Source organism: Mirounga angustirostris, unplaced genomic scaffold (genome assembly GCF_029215605.1).
Source record: "Mirounga angustirostris isolate CCGP_5_RB_7025 unplaced genomic scaffold, mMirAng1.0.hap1 SCAF_7, whole genome shotgun sequence".
NCBI classification, from domain to species: Eukaryota; Metazoa; Chordata; class Mammalia; order Carnivora; family Phocidae; genus Mirounga; species Mirounga angustirostris.
Genome location: NW_026991715.1, coordinates 94,656,519 through 94,677,649, shown reverse-complemented (window position 1 = coordinate 94,677,649; position 21,131 = coordinate 94,656,519). Strand labels below are relative to the sequence as shown.

The 21,131-nt window shown below is 43.8% G+C and overlaps 1 protein-coding gene across 1 annotated transcript; it reads left to right on the top strand.

Moving 5' to 3' along the window:
- Window positions 1-2,706: 2,706 nt before the first annotated feature.
- Window positions 2,707-19,888, top strand: GABRP (gamma-aminobutyric acid type A receptor subunit pi). The gene is made up of 9 exons (XM_045887414.3): window positions 2,707-2,799; window positions 3,474-3,592; window positions 7,592-7,659; window positions 8,469-8,686; window positions 10,774-10,856; window positions 14,243-14,380; window positions 14,754-14,906; window positions 15,386-15,573; window positions 18,007-19,888. The coding sequence occupies exons 1-9, from the start codon at window positions 2,747-2,749 to the stop codon at window positions 18,307-18,309; spliced, it is 1,323 nt and encodes a 440-aa protein (XP_045743370.1). The 5' UTR covers window positions 2,707-2,746; the 3' UTR covers window positions 18,310-19,888.
- The last annotated feature ends 1,243 nt before the right edge of the window (window positions 19,889-21,131 follow it).

Here is a 21,131-nt window from a genome sequence, read left to right as displayed (position 1 = left end):
GAAGAATTTAGAAATATCCCAAAATGAGAATGAAGCTAATTCAGAACAGACTAGGAAGAAGTCACAGATGGCCATGGGCTAGAGGGGAGAGACAGAGAATAAGTGGGTAGGAGAGTGTTGGTGGGCAAGTCTCCCTGTCTTTGCCCAGCATCCTGAGGGCCCAACCTTCCTTTGTTCACCTGGCAAATGCAAACACTGTCTTCAAGAATCTAATGAACTTCTCTATGACTTCCATCCTGGCACTGTCCCACCCTTCCCCCATGGAGTTGACCACTTGCTTCCTTTGCCCACCATGTATCCCTTTGCCTCAGCCCCTGTCATAGGACAGTCACAGGGAATGCTGTCACTTCACTGCTTACACTCCTCTCCCTCCCTAGACGGGAGCTCTGGTGTTGCCTCATACATGTCTGATTCCCAGAAGGAGCTTGTGAAGCCTTTGGAAAATTGAATGAAGGGATGGGAGGGCATGGGAGCCGCTCCCTGGACCCTGTTAAACTTGATGCCGGGGACAGGGGAATGGACAGAGACTGGGAAGATGAACTGGGAAGAAGGTTGGAATATGATCACTGGCGGATTGACAATGTTGACTTATCAAAAGATGAGAAGGACAGGGCTAAGGAAGAGAAATAGGACAGAGCGCAGAGTTCCAGGAGCTTACATATGTGCAAAGATGGTCATTACTGATTTTATAACAGTAAAAAATGTAGAAATAACTTAGTACCATACGCAGGACGTGTGTTGTATATATTGATCTGATGAAATACCTTGAGCCATTAGAAAGAATGAGGCAGATCCGTAGGAACTAAAAACCTGGCATTGAAGAAGAGCGTGTGTCATGGGGCAGGGGTTAGAAGTGATGGGGTGAACTTGCCTGGATTCACCTGCTCTACAACCTTGGGACTGTTTCTTATCCTCTCGAAGCCTCAGTTTTTCCATTTGTAAGTTGAGGAGAACGGTAGTAATTACCTCAATGAGTTGTTGTAAGGGTTTCTGAGGTTCTCAGCAGAGTGCAAGCATGCATTAAGTATTTAAGAAATGTTGGCTATCATTATTAAGCAAAAAAGTAAATATAAAAAAATGCATTACTATCACCCCAACTTCACTTTTTAATTTTTTTCTTCATGCAGATATACATGCATATAAATATACAATAATATATGCATAGAAGACCCAACTGTTAAGAGACAACTGATTGAGGCATCAGACTAGAGAAAAGTGAGGGAGAGGCGCTCTTTTTACACTTTATATTTTTAGGGATATATGGGGCTCACAGCAAAATTGAGCCTCCCCACCCCACCCCATGCACAGCCTTCCCCACTATCACATCCCCCACAGAGTGGTAAATTTGTTAAATTGATGAACCTACATTGACACATCATTGGGACTTACACTTTTAATTATACATTTCTATCTTGCTTTCGTTTCTACAATGAGCATGTATTTGTTTTCTAAGTAAAATTAATATTAGTTGATTAATGGCTAAATGGCACCTTAAGCCCCAGAATAGCTAGACTCTTGAAAGTGGCCTGGTTTGGGGCGCCTGGGTGGCTCAGTCGTTAAGCGTCTGCCTTCGGCTCAGGTCGTGATCCCAGGGTCCTGGGATCGAGTCCCGCATCAGGCTCCCTGCTCAGCGGGAAGCCTGCTTCTCCCTCTCCCACTCCCCCTGCTTGTGTTTCCTCTCTCGCTGTGTCTCTCTCTGTCAAATAAATAAAATCTTTAAAAAAAAAAAAAAAGAAGAAAGTGGCCTGGTTCACAGAGGTTGCCACAGAGGAGGGTTGACCCACCCTGAGACTGCCTGCCTCGGCACAGGGCCTGAGCCACGCCCGAGAACCCCCACTCTGCTGTCACCAGCATGATAGGTCACAGGCTCACCTGCCTGGCTGCCGGCTACTCTCTCAGGAGGACCATCTGACAGGAGCTCCCGAGCCCGAGGAGACCAGGCCCCTGGGCCATGTCTCCCTGACCATCCTCACGCATACGCGTCGCTCACTCACCCAACCGGCTGAACGGCTTCAGAGCACCCAGGGAGCAGGTCTGGGAGGCTGGGAGAACAGCCAATATCACGGGTGCAAGGCTGCCAGCCCTGGGCTCAAAGTCTCCTCTGATATTCACTAGCACAGTGACCTTTCTGTGAGCCTCTGTTTCCTCGTCGCAATACGGGATTAACCCACCCACGTCACAAAGGCACGGTGACAATGGAGTGAGGAGGTCTGTGAGAAAGTATCTAATGTATTCTTTGGCACATGGAAGGTTCTTAGGAAGTTTGTTTGTTTATTACTGGGAAGTTTTCATTTCCTGTCTACAATGACCTACTTAGGTCATGACAGGCCTAGACCCTTGGATAAGTGGCATTATCGGGGTGAGTGCATAGTTAGGGGTGTCCTATCTGGCAAAGTCAGGATAAGGACAGGGAAAGGACAGTCTTGGGGCTTTCCAAATGCACAGCCCAGCATGAACGGGCTGCACTTCTGGTGCTGGTGAGCCACTCTCTAAACAAGGTGTCAGCCTTTATTTGGGTTGGATTTAAAATGTGATCCTCCAAAACGAAGTCATGCAGGCAATAGGAGCTATAACCAAATGGTGTGGAAAGACACTGCTCCCCACACATTCTGAGAAAGTACTGCGGCTGATGACCCACAGGATGGAGATGGGCTTGGAGGAGGTGAGCCCTTTGGGTCACCTCTCCCACCTTGTTTCCCCAGGCGATTTCTACTTTGGTCCCTCTCTGCGTGAGCACCTCATCAACATGAAATACAGTCTCCACTTGACCTTCATGTGTCTGAGTCTCTTCACTCCAAGGTGAGTTTGCTGCCTCACAATGACCTTGGTCCGAATTGCTTTGCATATATGCATGAAGGAGGAAGAGGGGCAGGTCCTCCTACTTGCCAATGGCAAGATAAAGCCTATCCATCCACCTCCCTCATACACCCTGACAACACAACTTCCTGCCATATATTCTTTTTTTTTTTTTAAGGTTTTTTATTTATTTATTTGAGAGAGAGAGAATGAGAGAGAGCACATGAGAGGGGGGAGGGTCCGAGGGAGAAGCAGACTCCCCGCCGAGCAGGGAGCCCGATGTGGGACTCGATCCAGGGACTCCAGGATCATGACCTGAGCCGAAGGCAGTCGCTTTAACCAACTGAGCCACCCAGGCGCCCTTCCTGCCATATATTCTATCCGGAGAACTCAAGCTTCCAAAATGGTCATAGATGGATGAGCCCCCTATGTTTTTTCTAAAGACACTTGAAGGGTTTCCCAAATTACCTCAACATTCTGATGTATGGCAAATGGGTAACAAAATGGAGTGGGATAGGGACATATTAACTCAGCAGCTGAAAATTAGAGATTTCCCTCTAGAAAAGTCACTGCTGGTACATGGGCACAACACACACACATACGTGCAAAGTTTATGTGTATACATGCTTATTGACACCTAAATAAGCACATGCACCAATACCCATTTTCTTTTCCAGGATATGTATCCAGGGGAATCAGTTCAACATCGAGGTCAGCAGAAGTGACAAGCTCTCCCTGCCTGGCTTTGAGAATCTCACAGCAGGATATAACAAATTTCTCAGGCCCAATTTTGGCGGTAGGTCATCCTTTTTGTCCAGGACATCAATTCAAAAGGACAAGAACAGAGGCAATATGCAGAGGAGAGTTTCAGGAGATTTTAGTTGATTTCATTTTCTGGTCTGCAACCAGTTAAGGATGAGCAATGATGGATGAGGACAGCCAGTGGTTTTCACACTGCTTTGAAGAACGTGCTTTGCCTCTCAACCTGCAAGATAAAGAAATCCTCTTCCCCTCTGAGGAGGTGACCAGAGCCTCTAACAACCTCTCACACACTGCCTTCCTTCTGCCCCCACTTCCAGTGTCATTATTTAAGGAACTCACCAGGACCACACCATCTAGCCTTCCAGCTTTCAGCCTGGTCACTCAAGGCTAACCCCCAATTGTGCCACCTGGATGACCTGCCTGGGCCCTTTGCCTGCTCAGAATACCTGCCTATGTCCCAGCATCCTCAGCATAGAGTCCAGAGCCCCTTGGCACACCAGGCCTTCCCAGCCCAGCCTCTGTCTGTCTGCCAGTCTTGCCAGCCCCAGCTCCTCCCACTCTGCCCTGCCAGGAGTGTGCCCCAAACACTCCCTGACCCCCTTGGCTTCCCTGGCCTCCATGCCTTTGCTGAGACCGTTTATCTGCTGAGAATGGCTTCCTTCAACTTGACTCCCTGGCAAAATGCCAATTTTTCAAGTCTGAAATCAAAGGCTTCCTCCTCTGAGAAGTCAGCCCTGATTCGTTGTAGGCCCCGTCCCCATTCTTCATACTTACACTTCCAAATCATAGCCATTACAAGGCAATACCATCATTGCCGTCTCGGCTTTAGCCTGTAGCCCCGTGAGGGAGTCTTGCTTTATTTACCTCACTAACCCCAGCAGCAGCTCAGCACTTGGCATACAACAAGCTGTCAGTTGGTATTCGGTGACAGAATGAGGCAAGGAGGGAGGGATTGAGACCAATCCCATACCTCCTCATAGGGTCTCAGTCTCAAATGTAAGATTGACCGAAGTGGATTCTAGCGTTTCCTTACCTAGAGCAGAAAGTGGTATCTCTACTTCTTGCCAAGCACCTTAGCTTTCTAAGCCCCGTTTCTGTGAAATGGAGATATATCTTCCACCTTATAGAGGGGACTGATTGAGATGAACTGTGTGAACATGAAGCATGGCACCTGCCACATCATCAGGGTGCATGGGTCTATTTTAATCCCCTTTCCTTCCTTCCTGCTCCTCCCCTCACATGATAAAATTCTCTGGTCAAATCTAGTATTAGTGGGTTAGTCCAGGTCCTCTGAGGAGCAGACACCAGAAGGTGATTATCCATGCAAGATATTTATTGGGGCAATATCTATGACAGAACGTGGGGTGGGAAGATAGGAAAGCTGACCATGGGGGAAGGAGAGAGGGAGGACAGGAAGGTTGGGCACAGGTGTCTTCGACTATGGTGCAGTTCTATGTGTGTTTGGAAAGGCCCTCAGGGAGACCTTGAGCCCAAGTTCCCATCAGAGGAGTCTCCTATCTCCGTGCCTTCCAGGCACAGTGTGCCTAAGTATCCCCACCACACTCAGTCACTGGTGGGGTGCAGCCTGTGGGAAGCATGGCCTCAGAGCAAGTGTGGTAAAGGATTTCAGAGCACAGCAGCTGGGCCAATTACACCCACTTCAGTTGGAGATCAGCAAGACCATTTTCATGGCCACACAATAAAGATTTGAGGTCCTTAAGTTAACAAACCTAGGAAGGCTTCAAGCTCCCCTGGTCTTCCCAGGCCCAGCTGAACACTAATGACAAGCATATGAGTCTGTACACCCTGGTTAGGTCTAATTTCTCTGCCTCCCAAACCCCAAACAATTAGGCCAGGATACTGTCCTTCTTGTTGCCTGCTCACGGGTCGACAAGAGGCAAGGTTCTTGGGCAAAGTGCCCATTCCGAACCTGGGGTGGACCCAAGGAGTGTGAGGCCCAGATCCACCTGGGCTGAAAAGGGGGCAAGGGGTGCTTTGTCAAAAAGAGGGGAAGGCACGGGCCCCAATACCTTGGCAATCTGTCTCCTAAAGGAAGCTACATGTATGTGGCAGCCTGGAGTTCCGTGGAGGGGCCATGTTCTCTGTAATGTCTGTCCACCTGGGTTCTAGGTCCCTGAAGTTCTTAAGAGACAAGACCTCCATAAGGTTTTTCAGGGAATGAGGTAGCCAGAGCACAGGTTTGTAAGCAGGCTCTAGGAACACTGTCCAGGAACTAGTGTTGACCTCTTTCCCAGGAGGAAGCTGCCCTCTGGTGGCACAGCTCACTCTTCTAACTCAAGGGGAAGAAAGCAAGTTCTGGTCCATAAAGAAGCCAACTGAAGCAAGGCCAGGACTGGACTAGCTGGAAACAAAGGAAACAGAAAGCACAGTGGAGTGGAACTTTTGTGCGTGTTCTGTTCTCCATGTTCCTCAGGGAGCAAATAACACTGAGCCACTGCCCACCGTGCTCCAGACATTTAAAAAGAGATCCTGTAACCTTCCCAACCCAATCCTCAAGAGTAGGCATGAGTAGCTCTCTTTTGCAGGTGAGAAACTGTAGCACAGAAAACTTTAGCAATTTGCTTAAGGTCACACAGCTACGAAGTGGTGGACATGGGATTCAAACACTCTGACTCCAAGCTCCTTTTCTTAATTTCTGCCTTGAGAGGCAGAAAGCCACTTACCACCATGCTCCTTCAGCACCTTCCAGGGTCCGTCCTCAAAGATCTCCCATTCTTCCATCAGATATTAACACCAAGTATTAGCTGAACTATTTTTAATTGCATTGGTTCTAAAGCTCCATTTCCAAATTCCCACCTATATTCTATGGCTTGGTTTCCTTCAGTTAATAATTAGGTTGCTTTGTCCGATTCCTACCAAGTAGATGGTTTTAAGCTTCCTTTGAATTCCACCTCTCCTCTTCCTGGTTAATGCATTGTCACAGTCCCCTGAGGCACCCCTACTTATTTATTGCAAGTGAAAGCTATTGCAGCTATTAACCTGGTGAGTAAATTTGTTCCTTTTCCAGATTTAGCTAGGATTACGGAGGTGATGGGGAAGGGAAGGCAAATGCCATTTACTGAATCTCTATTATTACGTGACAGACACAGTCCTGGGACTTGGTACATATAATTATTTTTGAGCACCTTCTTGACATGTATTTCCTCCTGCCACCACCCTGCAAAGAAGCTGCCACTTGCTAATCTCATTTACCCTCTCCATGACACTATGATGTTGTTAGTATTATCTCTACTCACAGGTGAGAAAAAAGGTAGTTCTGAAAGATTCAGTAACTTTTCCCAGCTGTGAACTCACATGTTTCTCACCCCTGGGCTTTTCTTTCACATCTCCAGTCCGAGGAGAAGCAGACTGCCTTGGCCTGGCTTCTGAGAATGGGCTCCAAGACCTCTGTCTCAAGAGCTAAGACCGGCACTCTCAGGAGTTTGGCCTGAGGCCCAATATCTGCATACCAGATCACGGGGGAAGGTTCTGGAATTCTAAATAGTTTAGGCTTTCTGGAGAGTAAAGGAAGAGGAGGAAAGTGTCCGGAGGTGAACAAGAGCTCAACCATGAGCACTCTTGAATGCCATCTTGTGGTAAATTTACTTAGTTGAGGGGAGGAAAAAAAGATCTCTGTGCACAAATTTCCAAATCTCATACTACATCTCTAAATAATTTGTCTCTTGCAAGTACCAATGGAAAAATCCTCCAAGTAAGAAGTAACCAAATACCACTATATCCTTTAAAATATGCACTCGTGAACACAGCGTGGTCTCTCTTACATATTAAGCTATTTATATATTTGTGCATTTTTTATACAAAAATTTTTCATACTTTTTTTTCATTCTACACAGTGGTTCCTCCTGACAAGGGGAGGATAGAAATTTACCTTTCACTTTATGTACTTCTAGAGTGGCTAAAATTTTCCAATAGGCCAGTGTTACTTTTGTGTTTTCTAATTTTTAAAACATTGTGCTAATGTAGTGTGGTTGTGTTTCTATATAAGTCCTTCTGGTGTTTTCTTCATTCTTAGGAGAACCAGTTCTGATAGCACTGACTCTGGACATTGCAAGTATTTCTAGTATTTCAGAGAGTAACATGGTAAGTGTGGCCCCTTCATCTTCCACCTGAGGTGTCCTTCTTGTGTTTTATGGGGATGCCCTTTCTAGCTACTCAAAAACAGAACAGAGACCCACAGCCCCCATGCACTTGGAATGGCAAAAGCTGGAGACCTATCCCAAAACTCAAGGCAGTGGAAGATTCTTGTAAAACAGATCTTCTGAGTATCAGAAGGAAAGTGGATTCAAGGGCCAGGAGGGAAAAGATGAGGGAGTGGAGCGGGTGCATTTGGTGGGGATAAAAACCTGGGGGAGAAAGAAAGTGCAGTGGGGAAGCCTGAACATCACGTGGATCCTCCCAGAGCAGAAGAGAAGCTAAGCTGATGAAAACTGACAATCACATAGCTGCTTTCCACCATCCTCTCACTTAAGAGAACTCATTAAAGATGAAGTGACATTAAAGGCAGGTTGCCAAGAGGGCCGGCTGTGCATTCCGGGTAAATGCTGGACAACCTAAGCACTCGGCTCTCACCAAAACCTTCGACAACTCGGTGGGGCCTTTGGGACAGAGGACAAGCAAGTTAAGGCCCTGAACATGCTCCTGTGGGGCTCCCTTTTGGCAGTGAGAGTTATTGTCTAGAATAAATAAGGTGCTGTGTGCTCTTATTGCTACAGGCCCCTCACCCAAGAATAAGACTTTGTTCACCAATGTCTATTATAGTTTGTACTCTTGACCTAAGTAGAGGTGGGAAGGGGAATAAGACTTCACCCCTTTCCTTCCATTTTCAAACTCTTTCTCCCCCGCCCCCCGCTCCCCCTTCCATCCATTTCCATACCTGGCTTCCCCCTCAGGACTACACAGCCACCATATACCTCAGACAGCGCTGGACGGACCAGCGGCTGGTTTTTGAAGGCAACAAGAGCTTCACTCTGGATGCGCGCCTCGTGGAGTTCCTCTGGGTGCCAGACACTTACATTGTGGAGTCCAAGAAGTCCTTCCTCCACGAAGTCACTGTGGGAAACAGGCTCATCCGCCTCTTCTCCAATGGCACAGTCCTGTATGCTCTCAGGTGATTGGGTCCCTACCACCTCAGGGCTGAATGGGGAAATGGCTGGAAGGAAAGGCATAAAATACATCCTGGGCAGTTCTGACCAGCACTCAAATAAGCGCCCTGAGGTCCCGCCCTTCTCATGCTCCTGCCTTCCTAGATTCTTGTCCCGGTAGTAGAAGGGCCCTCCTTCGGTTCAGTTTGGCTCAACAAGCAGCTACTGAATGTCTGCTCTGTGCCAGGCCCCACAATGGACACTTAGAATACAGAGCCGAATGAGACATTGTCCTGATGCAGATGGGTAAGCAAAGAAAGTCCAGAATCCCGGGGGCCTCTGAGGTGGGGAGTAAGTTAGCGGTTTGTGGTGATGCTAGAGGAAGCTTTCATAGAACTCTGAGCTGAGTCTTAAAGAGTTAAAAAAGAAAAAAAAAAAAAAAAGCTAGCAAGGGAATAAGGGGAATAGCAAGAGTGACAGAGAGGTAGGTCCACGTCAGGAATTTTCTTTTCATGGGGCTCAGTGGAGGTAGGGTTGTCCCAGAATGCATCTCTATTTGTCTAAGGCATTTTTCTACAGAGAAGCCAAGTGCAGTGCCCCCCAAGGCCTCTGCCATCTGGAGCCATGGGCTCCCCTTTGTCCCTTTCCCAAATCCCTGAGGCCAAAAATTCCTTCCACCCAGTTGTGCATCAAAGGGCTGGTTGCCTAGAATAGGCAAGGTGCTCCCTAGATGCTGTAGGAAGCAGCCCACAGGCAAAGGCTCATCGCTGCCTGTACAAGGGATGTGCAAGGACCAAGCAAACCTTATGCTCCCACAGTCCTTGGGGAGAAAGCCAGGAACCAAATACTCATGGGACTTATCTTAGATCCCAAGTAGGAGGCTGACATTATGCAACAAAGACTGAGCTATCCAATAAACTGAATTTTTGAATTGTTCATCTGGCATTCCTCAGCTACACTGAATTTTGCAAAAACCAGCCAAAGCCCCAACCCTTCCTTCAAGAAGCCGAACTAGACCTCTCCCTTGACCCCCAACTCCAATCAACATTAATGTCCCCCTTCCTGTGCATGTATATGTCTGTCTTCTGTCTGTATTATGCACATAATACAATCTGTCCTGTGCAAGGATTATGGATGATGACTGTTAACAGCCTGGCTCTAGAATCAGACACATTTAGGGGCAAGTCCCTGTTCTGTGACCTTATGGAAGTTGCTGGACTCTCTGAGCCTCAGTTTCCTCAGCAGCAAAAGGAGAATAATATTTCCTACCTCATAAAGTTGTTGTAAAAATTCAAAGGGATGATGCATGAGATGCACTTCGGCCTGGGACTGGCTTGGGGTAAGCACTCAGTAAATAGTAGCTGTTGTCATTCTCTGTCTTCCTGAAACAAATGTGAGCTTCCTCAAGGTGGGCACCATGCATGCATCATTTCACTTTCCCCAAGAACCCAGCACAGTGCTTAATAAATAAGGGTGCTTAATAAAAATATGTGACACTGAAAAAAAAGGAAGATAAAGTTCGGCCAATTAAAATCTCCACAGTGAGGGCTTTACTGATGTTTAAGTGAATGTCTCTGGGTGTTGGTCCCCAAAAGCCACAGTGCCCCCCAACATCCTCTACTTCCTCCGAGAATGCTGATCCCCTCCAGGAGACAGGGTCCATGAGAACTGCCCAGCCAGGAGACGTGGGCTCCAGCCCCAGCTCTGCCACTAAGAGCTGTGTGAGCTGAGGCAAACACCTGAGTCTGTTGTCAAATGAAGACAGAAGTGACAGTGCTCTCTGTTCTAGCTCCTTGTGGGTTTGTCATGGAAATTAAATTTTAAAACTGATGCAAGAGCATCTCAAGCCAATGAGTGATTTTCTTCTGCAATGTTGTTGCAAGTTTGCCTCTTCATTGCCCACATTCCAGCTTCCTCCATTCTGGACCCCAGCTTTGACCACATCTCAAAGGTGTTTCTTAGCACAGAAAACCTCAGGAATGTTTTGAGTGTAGGCTCCAAGTCACACATTCACTGTAAGAGTCAAGGTGAAAGTCCTGTTGGAGTGGCCCTTAAAAGGGAATGTATCCTTTCCCCCATATCACTCCTTTTGAACCCATTTTTCCTTTCTTAGAATCACAACGACTGTTGCATGTAACATGGACCTGTCGAAATACCCCATGGATACACAGACATGCAAGTTGCAACTGGAAAGCTGTGAGTATATATTCTGCAGGCCCCTGAGATGATTTTCCTGGGTGACTTGGCTTAGATCGCTGTATTCATGAAGAAAGACATAGCAGCCTTTCTTTTCTTGGTGTTGATTCCAATTGATTCAGCCCTTCTGAGTGTTTATCCAGAGAGATTTGGAGACCTCTTAAAGACAACCCTTCCAACATTACATCTTTTGGGAGAGGACCACTGTGCATCGGCACTAAATATTCTACCTAAGAGTAGACAGGACAGCCAAGGAAATGGGGGTCTATAGGACAAGGAGTGGGACTCAGAGTCTGAGAAGGCATGGAAGCCAGAAGGAACACAGCAGAGGTCAAAAATGGTAAATATTCAAAGCAATCATTGACATTTATTGCACAACTGCTTCCAACTTTGAAAAGAAGTTGTTTGGTGTATATATATAGCTTAACACAATGATGCCAGGAGTGGGCATCTAAACTGCAGTCTGAGGATTTATGATGAGGAATGAGCATTTTATTCTAAGTTGGTGTGTGTCAAATGGCATTGTTGAGTAATCTCCATTGTTCTGAAATGCCCACCAAACTTGGGAAAGTGCTACCTGTGACAGGTGTCCTGGGGAAACGATGCCTCAGATAGGAGTCACTAAGGCATCAAGGGATGGTTTGTACGAGGAGGAAAAACCACAGTCAAGCCCTAGAGATCAACTACTGACATGAGGACACGAGTGGTCAATGTCCAAGAAGCACAACCATTATGAGGCGGCAGTCATTTTTCAGAGGTAGACATTTAATTAAAGACTCAGACAGGCAGATTAATTACTCTATTGATTAAATGCATGCAAAACCTCATTAAAGCAATACAGCTATTTGGGGGCAGAATAAAACTTGAGGTTATCAAAAAGAGAACTCATTTTCAGCCCCACATGGAAAAAGTAATAGCCCTCCACGTGTGGCTCTGCTCATCTCAAATCCCGGGAGTGAGATTCTCCTGGAAACTTCAGCACTCGGCTTGCACGAATACCATCCCCAGTGAGCAGAGGAAGTTTTCACTGAGTGTTTATTAGCAGTTATTTGGGTACAGAAACTTCACCAAGGGTTTTTTTTTTTTTCCTGAACACCATCCCTAGGAAAGATTTCCTAGCATCCCACAAGAGCCATGATAATGTAATGATTGCGAGCATTTAACAGTTCTAAAAGTAAAGTGTCCAAGTAGAAGCTTGTACAACTCACTTATTTAGATATTCTTTTTTTATTTCTTGGGGATCCTAGGCCTATTTGGACAGCTAACTTGGACAGTATATTTTGGGGTACTTCTGAGAGAAAGCCCATAGGCAATTTTTACCTGGAAAGCCTCTAAGAGCTCATGACTACTTCTCTGCCCAGTGGAGGGAAAATAACCTCTGCGAAACAGTGTGTACCATAAGCTAAGACTTGACACTGGGTCCCATCTCCCAGTAGCCTGGGAGAATGAAGGCAATACAGTTCCATGTTTAAGATCACAGGTTCAGGGATCAGTGGGTTTCCCTGTCACTAGCTTTGGTGGCTTTGGGAGACTAGAACTAACCTCTCCAGACCCCACTTTCCTCATCAGTCAAGAAGGAAAAATAATAGTATCTGACTCAAAGAGTTATTTTTTTAACAGCTTTATTGAGGTAAAATGTATGTGCCATAAAATTCAGCCCTTTCAAGTGTACGATTCAAATATTTTTAGTAAATTTGCCAAGTAGTGCAACCATAGCCACATTTCATGGTTAGAACTTTTCCATCAATCAAAAAGATCCCTTGTGCCCATTTACAGTGCCTCCTGTTGCCACCACCAGCCCCCAGGCAACCATTAATCTACTTTCTGTCTCTATGCATTTGCTTTTTCTGGATATTTCATATAAAAGGAATCAATACAACATGTGGTCTTTTGCATCTGGCTCCCTTCACTTAGCATGTTTTTGAGGCTCCTACACGTTGGAGCCTGTATCAATGCTTTGTTTCTTTTTATTGCCTTATTCCTCATTATTCCATATGAAAGAATACACATCCCTTTGGCTTGTTTCCACCCTGTAGTCATTAAGAATAATGCCACTGTGAACATTTGTGTACAAGTTTTTTGTAAACGTGATTTGATTTCTCTTAGGCAGATACCTGGGAGTGGAATGGTGGATCAAATGGTAAATTTGTATTCAAGTTTTCAAGAAACTGCCAACCTGTTTTCCAAAGTAGTTGTACAATTTTACATCCCCCCTGGCAATGTTCCAGCTTCTCCACATTCTCATCATTGGTTATTGTCTGTCTTTTCATGACAGCCATTCTTACGGGTGTGAAGTAGTATCTTACTGTGATTTTGATTTGCTTATCCCTAATGGTTAGTGGTCAGGCATCTTTTCATGTGCTTATTGATCACTCATCTATCTTCTCAAAGAGATATTCTGAGGATTAAATGAGATGATAATGTTATAAAGCACTTAGAAATGTAATTGCTCACTGAATGATAGCTATATTATCATCACCATCATCACCCACGGGTTTTGGGTTTAGACTTTCTGAAGGTACAATCCTGGCTTTGTTTTTAACTTACCTTGCTATCCTGAGAAAGTTATGCAATCTCTCTGAAGCTGAGAATTTTCCTGTATAAAATGGGCAAGTATTATAGTTCCTCGATTCTAAGGCACAGCATTTATCGAGTAACATTTTAGGAAAAAATGTAAGCTCTACTTCATATATATGTATATATGTATGTATGTGTGTATCAACTCTAAGATCCATCCCAATTTCAAAAACTGTAAAGAAAAATTTTTTTAGTGAAGAAATATAGAAATGTCTACCTTGCACGTTTGTGAGAACATTAGAGATGTAATGTATAAAAGGCCTACCATAAATGTTTCATAACAGGTAGCTATTATTACTATTATGAACTATAGTGGTAAAACTGCTTTGAGATTTATCAAATGCCTAAGTTAACAGACATCAATATAGGGGCTGGCTGCAGGTTTCTTGTTTTCCGCCATTGTGTTTGCATCATGGAAATATGAACAGACCAACTGTAAAGTCGCTAAGAACACTGCCAGAGATGCTGGACTGCCCTGAAAGGCACTATGGAGTGTAGGGCTGTGTGTGTTCACAGATATGAGTTCAATAAATATCATTTAAATAATGAAGGCAGCTACTTCTGGAGGCCTATCACCTACCAAGTCTATGTGATACTTAGCACAGAACCAGTTTTCGATTGATAGCAAACAGCCCTAGCAGGTCGTCCTGTTCCGAGGAGACACTGCAATTGCACGTGAGAAATATGCCAAGTTTTGCATGGGATCACCATCAAGACAGAGCTCCTGCTGCCCCCACATGGTAGTATTCTCCAGGCCAGTTCAATCTGCTACCTTCTTGCACTGACCAGGGCACTGTTTTCCTTGCCAGGGGGCTATGATGGAAACGACGTGGAGTTCAGCTGGCTGAGAGGGAATGACTCTGTACGCGGGCTGGAAAACCTGCGGCTTGCTCAGTACACCATACAACGGTATTTCACCTTAGTCACCAGGTCGCAACAGGAAACAGGTGACTTGTGAGACGCATTGCACAAAGCAAAATAACTGGGTTGCATTCTGAGTCAGAAATACCATCTCTTTTCCACTTTATCTCTTTGGGGCCCAAGAACCCCGCCACAATGTGCTAGGGCAGGAGGATTTGGGCCTGCCACTGTTACCCGCTTCATGCTCAGGATCATGGGTGGGGGTACGTGCACCCCTCTACATCTCATTCTATACAACAGCAATTTCTCTCATTGCAACTATAATGACAGCTCATGCTTAACTAGGTTTTGGTGAATAACAGATAACTTAATGTGAATATAGCTAATTAAACGTCCCATAGGGAAAGCACTCTGCTGTGCGAGGAGACATGATTTCCTATCTCTTCTTTACCCTACCAGGAAATTATACACGACTGGTCTTGCAATTTGAGCTTCGGAGGAATGTCCTGTATTTCATTTTGGAAACCTATGTTCCTTCCACTTTTCTGGTGGTGCTATCTTGGGTTTCATTTTGGATTTCCCTCGATTCAGTTCCTGCAAGAACCTGCATTGGTAAGCAGCTCCAACAGGAGATTTCTAAGAACTGGAGTTACAGGTCCCTTTTTGTTTCTTTTTACCTTCTATCAGTTTTTTTTTTTTTTTTCACTGATATTCATAGGGCAGTTCCAGGAGTTGGTGTCTTGAGAGACCTTTACAGAGAGAAAGAGAGAGACAGTGCCTTTTAAAGCATGTTTTACAGTGATAAGAGAGAATCATGATTGGATGGTCTATTACCAGTTATTTTGCATACTGAACACTCCCCTCCAATGGGAAGACAGAAGGTGAAACATTTAGAAAACCGTATCACTCATATCCATTCAAAATGGACAAATCAATCCTGTTCTAGAAGATCACAGATTTTTCAGAAATGAGCTGTTCCATTTCTGAGTTCTGTCCCCCTTTGCCAACTCCTGAATGGTGACAGTCTGCCAGGTAAAGGTGAAAAGTTCACTGGTCACTGATGTGGGAACATTGCCTACCTGTTTTCCCAGGAGTGACCACCGTATTGTCAATGACAACACTGATGATTGGGTCCCGCACTTCTCTTCCCAATACCAACTGTTTCATAAAGGCCATCGATGTGTACCTGGGGATCTGCTTTAGCTTCGTGTTTGGGGCCCTGTTGGAATACGCAGTTGCCCACTACAGCTCCTTACAGCAGATGGCAGCCAAAGATAGGGTAAGAATTTTGAGGGCCCTGTATATGATTCATCACTTGCCATGTGCTGATCTGTAGAGATGAACCAGATTGGTTCCCGTCCCCGAGTGATTCACTTTGCTCCAGCGATTCTCATCCTTGTTCAGGTGGGGGCATCTGGAAGTCATGGCACCTTTTGAAAAAGACTGCTCTTTTCGTCAAGTCCAATGGGATATTAACATGTTTAATCTGCTAGCAGAAAATAACTGTTGCCTGTATGCAACATGAAATCACAACCACAAGAACAAGCATCCATGAAAAACCCAATATCAAACCAAGTGTGATCAGCTGCTTACAAGTTTCAGATTAATATGTATTTACTATTTAATTCTTTTGTTGCGTTCTTATTTTCTTAAATTATACAAGTAATCGTTTGCTGGAAAATGCGTGGGAAAAATTAAATTGCAGCACATTTCTCAATTAGCGTATTTTTCTGCTAACTGGGAAAGACTGCCATTATCTGAGTTAGCAGCGAAACACTGGGTCCAGCTCTCAGAATAACAACCGTTATTATCAATTGAATGTTTACATGCTCCAGACTTAGTCAAAGCCCTTTGCAAACATCATTTAAAATACTCATTGGGGCGCCTGGGTGGCTCAGTTGGTTAAGCGACTGCCTTCGGCTCAGGTCATGATCCCGGAGTCCCGGGATCGAGTCCCGCATCGGGCTCCCTGCTCGGCAGGGAGTCTGCTTCTCCCTCTGGCCCTCCCCCTCTCATGCTCTCTCTCTCTCTCTCTCATTCTCGCTCTCAAATAAATAAATAAAATCTTAAAAAAAAATACTCATAACAACGCAGTAAGGCTATCCCCATTTTTATAATTGTGGAATCTGAGGTACAAGAAGGGTAAGTGACTTATCCCATGGGATGTAGATAAAGAGGTAGAGCTAAGATCTGAACCTAAATCTGCTTAGCTCCAAAGCCTGACACTTATCTGTTATTCTCACTTGCAATGGGCAATAGCCATGCTCTTAACTATTGTTCACTACAGGCCCATGGAACCCTGGGAGTCTCTGGAAGCCCAATTTGATAAACACTGGTATACTGAAGCTCATGTTAACAAGCAAGAAAGTGATAGGGGTCAGCACAGAAGAGATATCCACCTTTAGCAAAGTGCCAGGACCACACAGGGTCTAATGGTGAGGAATACCATTAATACCTACCTTCTTATGAGGTAGGTATTAATATCATCACCATTTTGCAGGCAAGGAAACCGAGTTTTAAAGGAATTAAGGTGACTAAGATTTCACAACAGCAAGAAGCAGAATAGCTCCAGTGGCCTTGTTCCCGTGTGTGAACAATGTTTCATAGAGTCATATTACCCAATGCCAAAGACAAATGATCCTATGTGCTAGCCAAAGAAGAATATGGATTTCATTTTATTCCCTATAGGCTTCCTTAAGGGGACAATGGTTAATTACAAGAAAGAAAGAAAGAAAGAAAGAAAGAAAGAAAGAAAGAAAGAAAGAAAGAAAGAAAGAAAGAAAGAAAGAAAGAAAGAAAGATCTGGATTTGGTAGATTGGCAAAAAGGGATTGGAGAACTACTAAAATCCTTCACCTAAGTCACCAGAAAGCCCTTCTTTTGCTGTGTGTAGAATAATAGCTTCACTACAGAGTACTTGCTGTGTGCTAAACATCTCCTTTAGCCCACCCAGCAGCTTATCAGATGGCTACCGCTGTTATTCCAAATTTACTACTGAGGACTCTGAAACTCAGAGAAGTGAGATGGTTCATCTAAGACCTCACAGCTAGTAAGTAGCCTGGCCAAGGATCCAAACTCCGCTCTTTCCAACTTCACTACACTCCTCACATGCTATGTCATTCCAGGCATGTTGGAAAATGACAGCTCCCCGGAATTGTAGGGAGCATCACTATTTCTGTTTGTGTGGCAGAGACTTTTAGACACTGCCAATTTCTAGGATCTCTCACAATCAATTAATTCCTCCTCACTAGGACAGAATGGAATTCATCAAACACCTGCTAAATGCTTTACACAATGTATACCGTTTAATCTTCCCATCCTTCTCATGAGGTAGGTATTAATATCATCACCAATTTGCAGGCAAGATATCCGAGTTTTAAAGGAATTAAGGTGACTAAGATTTCACAACAGCAAGAGGCAGAATGGAATTCGAACCCAGACCAGCTAACTTCAAAGCCTGAGCATAGCTCTGCCTATCAGTAGTAGGCAATGGTTATTCTTCACAGTATACAAGCTGATGACCTAGGGATGGGTGCCTATAGGCAGGATAACAGGACTGCCAAGTCTGGCTCACTGGCCTATATCTGAGACATTCAATGCCACTTTCTATTAAACCTAATTATTCAATACTTAGGCTTCTAAGTATTTAAATATCTAGCTATTTATTTTGCTAAGTCAAGTCTTTCAAGCTAACTGCATTGTCTATGATCTAGGGGATGGCAAAGGAAGTGGAAGAAGTCAATATTACTAACATCATCAACAGTTCCATCTCCAGCTTTAAACGGAAGATCAGCTTTGCCAGCATTGAAATTTCCGGGGATAATGTCGACTATAACGACTTGACAATGAAAACCAGTGACAAGTTCAAGTTTGTCTTCCGAGATAAGATGGGCAGGATTGTTGATTATTTCACAATTCAAAACCCTAGTAATGTTGATCGATATTCCAAATTACTATTTCCTTTGATTTTTATGCTAGCTAATGTATTTTACTGGGCGTACTACATGTACTTTTGAGAGTACGTTGAATTGTTTGCATGGCATGGTTCTTCAACAGAACAAGGAAATGATGTAAATGGTATTCTAAGCCAACTGTGTGCGCAAACCCAATAGTACTACAAGTGACTAAAATAACATTTGAGCATTTCTCCTCAAAGAATATTCCCCCAACCATTATTTAAGCTGTGTAGAAGTCCTAGCATTACAGAGTCTTGTAATAGAAACATCAACTCATTCCCTTTTTATCTTTACCAAAGACATCCCCATGGACCCTAAGATTATAAACCTACCCAGACTTGACTATTTGCTCAGTGGCTCCCTGGTCTGCATTTACCTCATATAAAAAATGAAAAGGAAGTTATTATATGTATTGAGTAACCCTCAAGTGTCAGTGGTTGTTTCTAAATTAATCATACATGCTATTTACTAAATCTCTACAGTGCTTGTAAAATGCATTGTTACCTATTTAAGGAGTAACATTTTCTAGTTTTTGTTTTTGATTAAAATGAAATGTGGGCCCAAGTCAATTCACTGGAAGTCACTGCACTAACTCAATACTAAGATGAGTTTTTAATACAGTATTTAATACCACAGCAGAATTGTCCCCAAATTCCAATAAGTTCCACCACTGAAAAATCAAATGTAAATGAATAAAACATTAATGGATCAACACTCTCAAACATAAATTTGTTTCTAAGTTATAATGCATTTCCCTGAATCCAAACTGAAAGGGCTCTGGGGCTTTATTCCCCCATTTGATATGTCTTATCATTTTACTATTATACGTACACCAGTCCTCAACAATGCGAAAGCCCTTTCCCCACATCAGGGATGGAAATGGAAGATTTTTTAAAAAACTAATTCTAAGGAGTCTTACTTTGAACTATTGCCATCAATACTTGGAGAACCGAGTCCATTTCTATCTGCTTCTCTGACACTGAGCACCACTTTCCCAGCAGCAGATCTCCTGCATCTTTCCAAGAGGAGCTCTTATTCCTATGCTCTAGTGACCAGGACTGATGCTTATTAGATCATGAACTGCATTACCCAGAAACAAGTGGCTTAGAACAAGTAAGCTTGGCTTTGCTCGGAACCCCGATCCTTCTAGCTGGATTACTTGGAGTAGCTTATCCTGCATGAGTAGGAGAATGTTGGCTCTGAGTCCTGAACTTCCTGAGTAACAGCGGAACTTCTTCCAGAACCTACGTGCAAGCTGCAGATGAGCTATCTTTTCCAAGTCCAGCCATTCTCACCTTAACACAAGAAGCACATTATGTGCATCCTTGCTCCTTGGTCAAGCTCAGCCTACAGCATTTTTAAGTGGAGATTTGCCAGTGTGTCATGATAAAGGCTTCAGTTCAGCCCCAATCTTCATTAAAAGAATCTTGCCATCTTTAATTCTTTAGCTTCCTTTTCTAATAAATGTATGCATTTATCTTTTCTTTCAGAAATAAACCATGGCTTCTCCTTTCTATAACCCCCTGTACCATAAGCTCTCATTCTTTTTCTCTTTTTGATAACTCTCACAATTCAATGTGTATGGGTAGAAGCCCTTGAGCTTTTAACAAAATGTTTCTAATGGGAATGAGGGAATTAAAAGAGGTGGAATGTGGTTGTATGGTTCAATTATATTTGTGATTTAAAAAAAAAAAGGTTTAAAAGGAAATATCTGCTCTGAAACCCGTTCAAGCATTACATATTTTTTAAAAAGCCATAAATGTGTGAAACTGTGAAATAAACATACCATACTAGCTACCCACCAAATCAAGTGGTCATCTGTAGAATGAACAGTGTAAGATCCCGTTTGGAAAAGGTATGCATCATAGCGCAAACTCAGTGGACTCACAGTCTAACAACTCTGTGTTTCCCCCCACTGGAGACAGTACACATACACATTCACACACACATACACACACGTACACACTCCCCTACTATTTCCCGCCGAAGAAGATACACAGTGGAGGCATAGTCAATGTCTTTCTTTGAGATCACTGCACCACAACACTTGCCTTGCAGTTAAACAGCTGGGCCAGCTGCTACTGAAAGATCCGGTGCTCAGAAAATGTCACAGATTCCCTTCTAAGCCTTCTTCATTGTTTTCGAATTCACTTTTGTTTTTGTTGAATGATATTTTTAAAGTTTGAGAATATACTTGGGGGAAATTTCTTGTATTTTGTATCACTCTGACATTTATGTAGGCTACAACATCGGAGTTCTCAGTAAAAACTCCTAAAACTTTAGATCTGATCCATGTATCCTACCTACCGAGATCGGTCTCAGAACTCACTTCATTCAAAATATTTCTCGGGTGAGAGTACAAAGACTAACCTCATCAAATTTCCGAAGACATGAAACTATGTAAGGTTGAGAATATTCCAAGTCATGGAAATATGATTTTTAATTATCCTGATGTTGGGAATATCAATATTCTCAATATATGAAACTATATGTATGTGTGTGTATATATATATATATATATATATATATATATATATATAATGATAATTCAGTAACAAATGACAGAGGATTAATTTCCAGTGAAGGACAAGGAGAAATGGAGAAATGAGCATAGCAGAAAAGATCTAGAGATTACAATAGACCACAGGCTGAAAACAATTAGGGAACACAGTGGGGTACCATTGGGACAAAAAGTGTAGTAGGGGCTTTCAGTGCCAGGAACATTTAGGGACAAACTGTAGTTAAGGAGAGTTAGGCAACCAGGATCGAGATGTGGTCCTTCTTCAATGCTATACATTACTCTTACACATACAGAGCATTCTTCTCAGCTGCTGACCCATAGTTAATTTTGATCAGTCCATGATATATGTATTGCCAAAGAT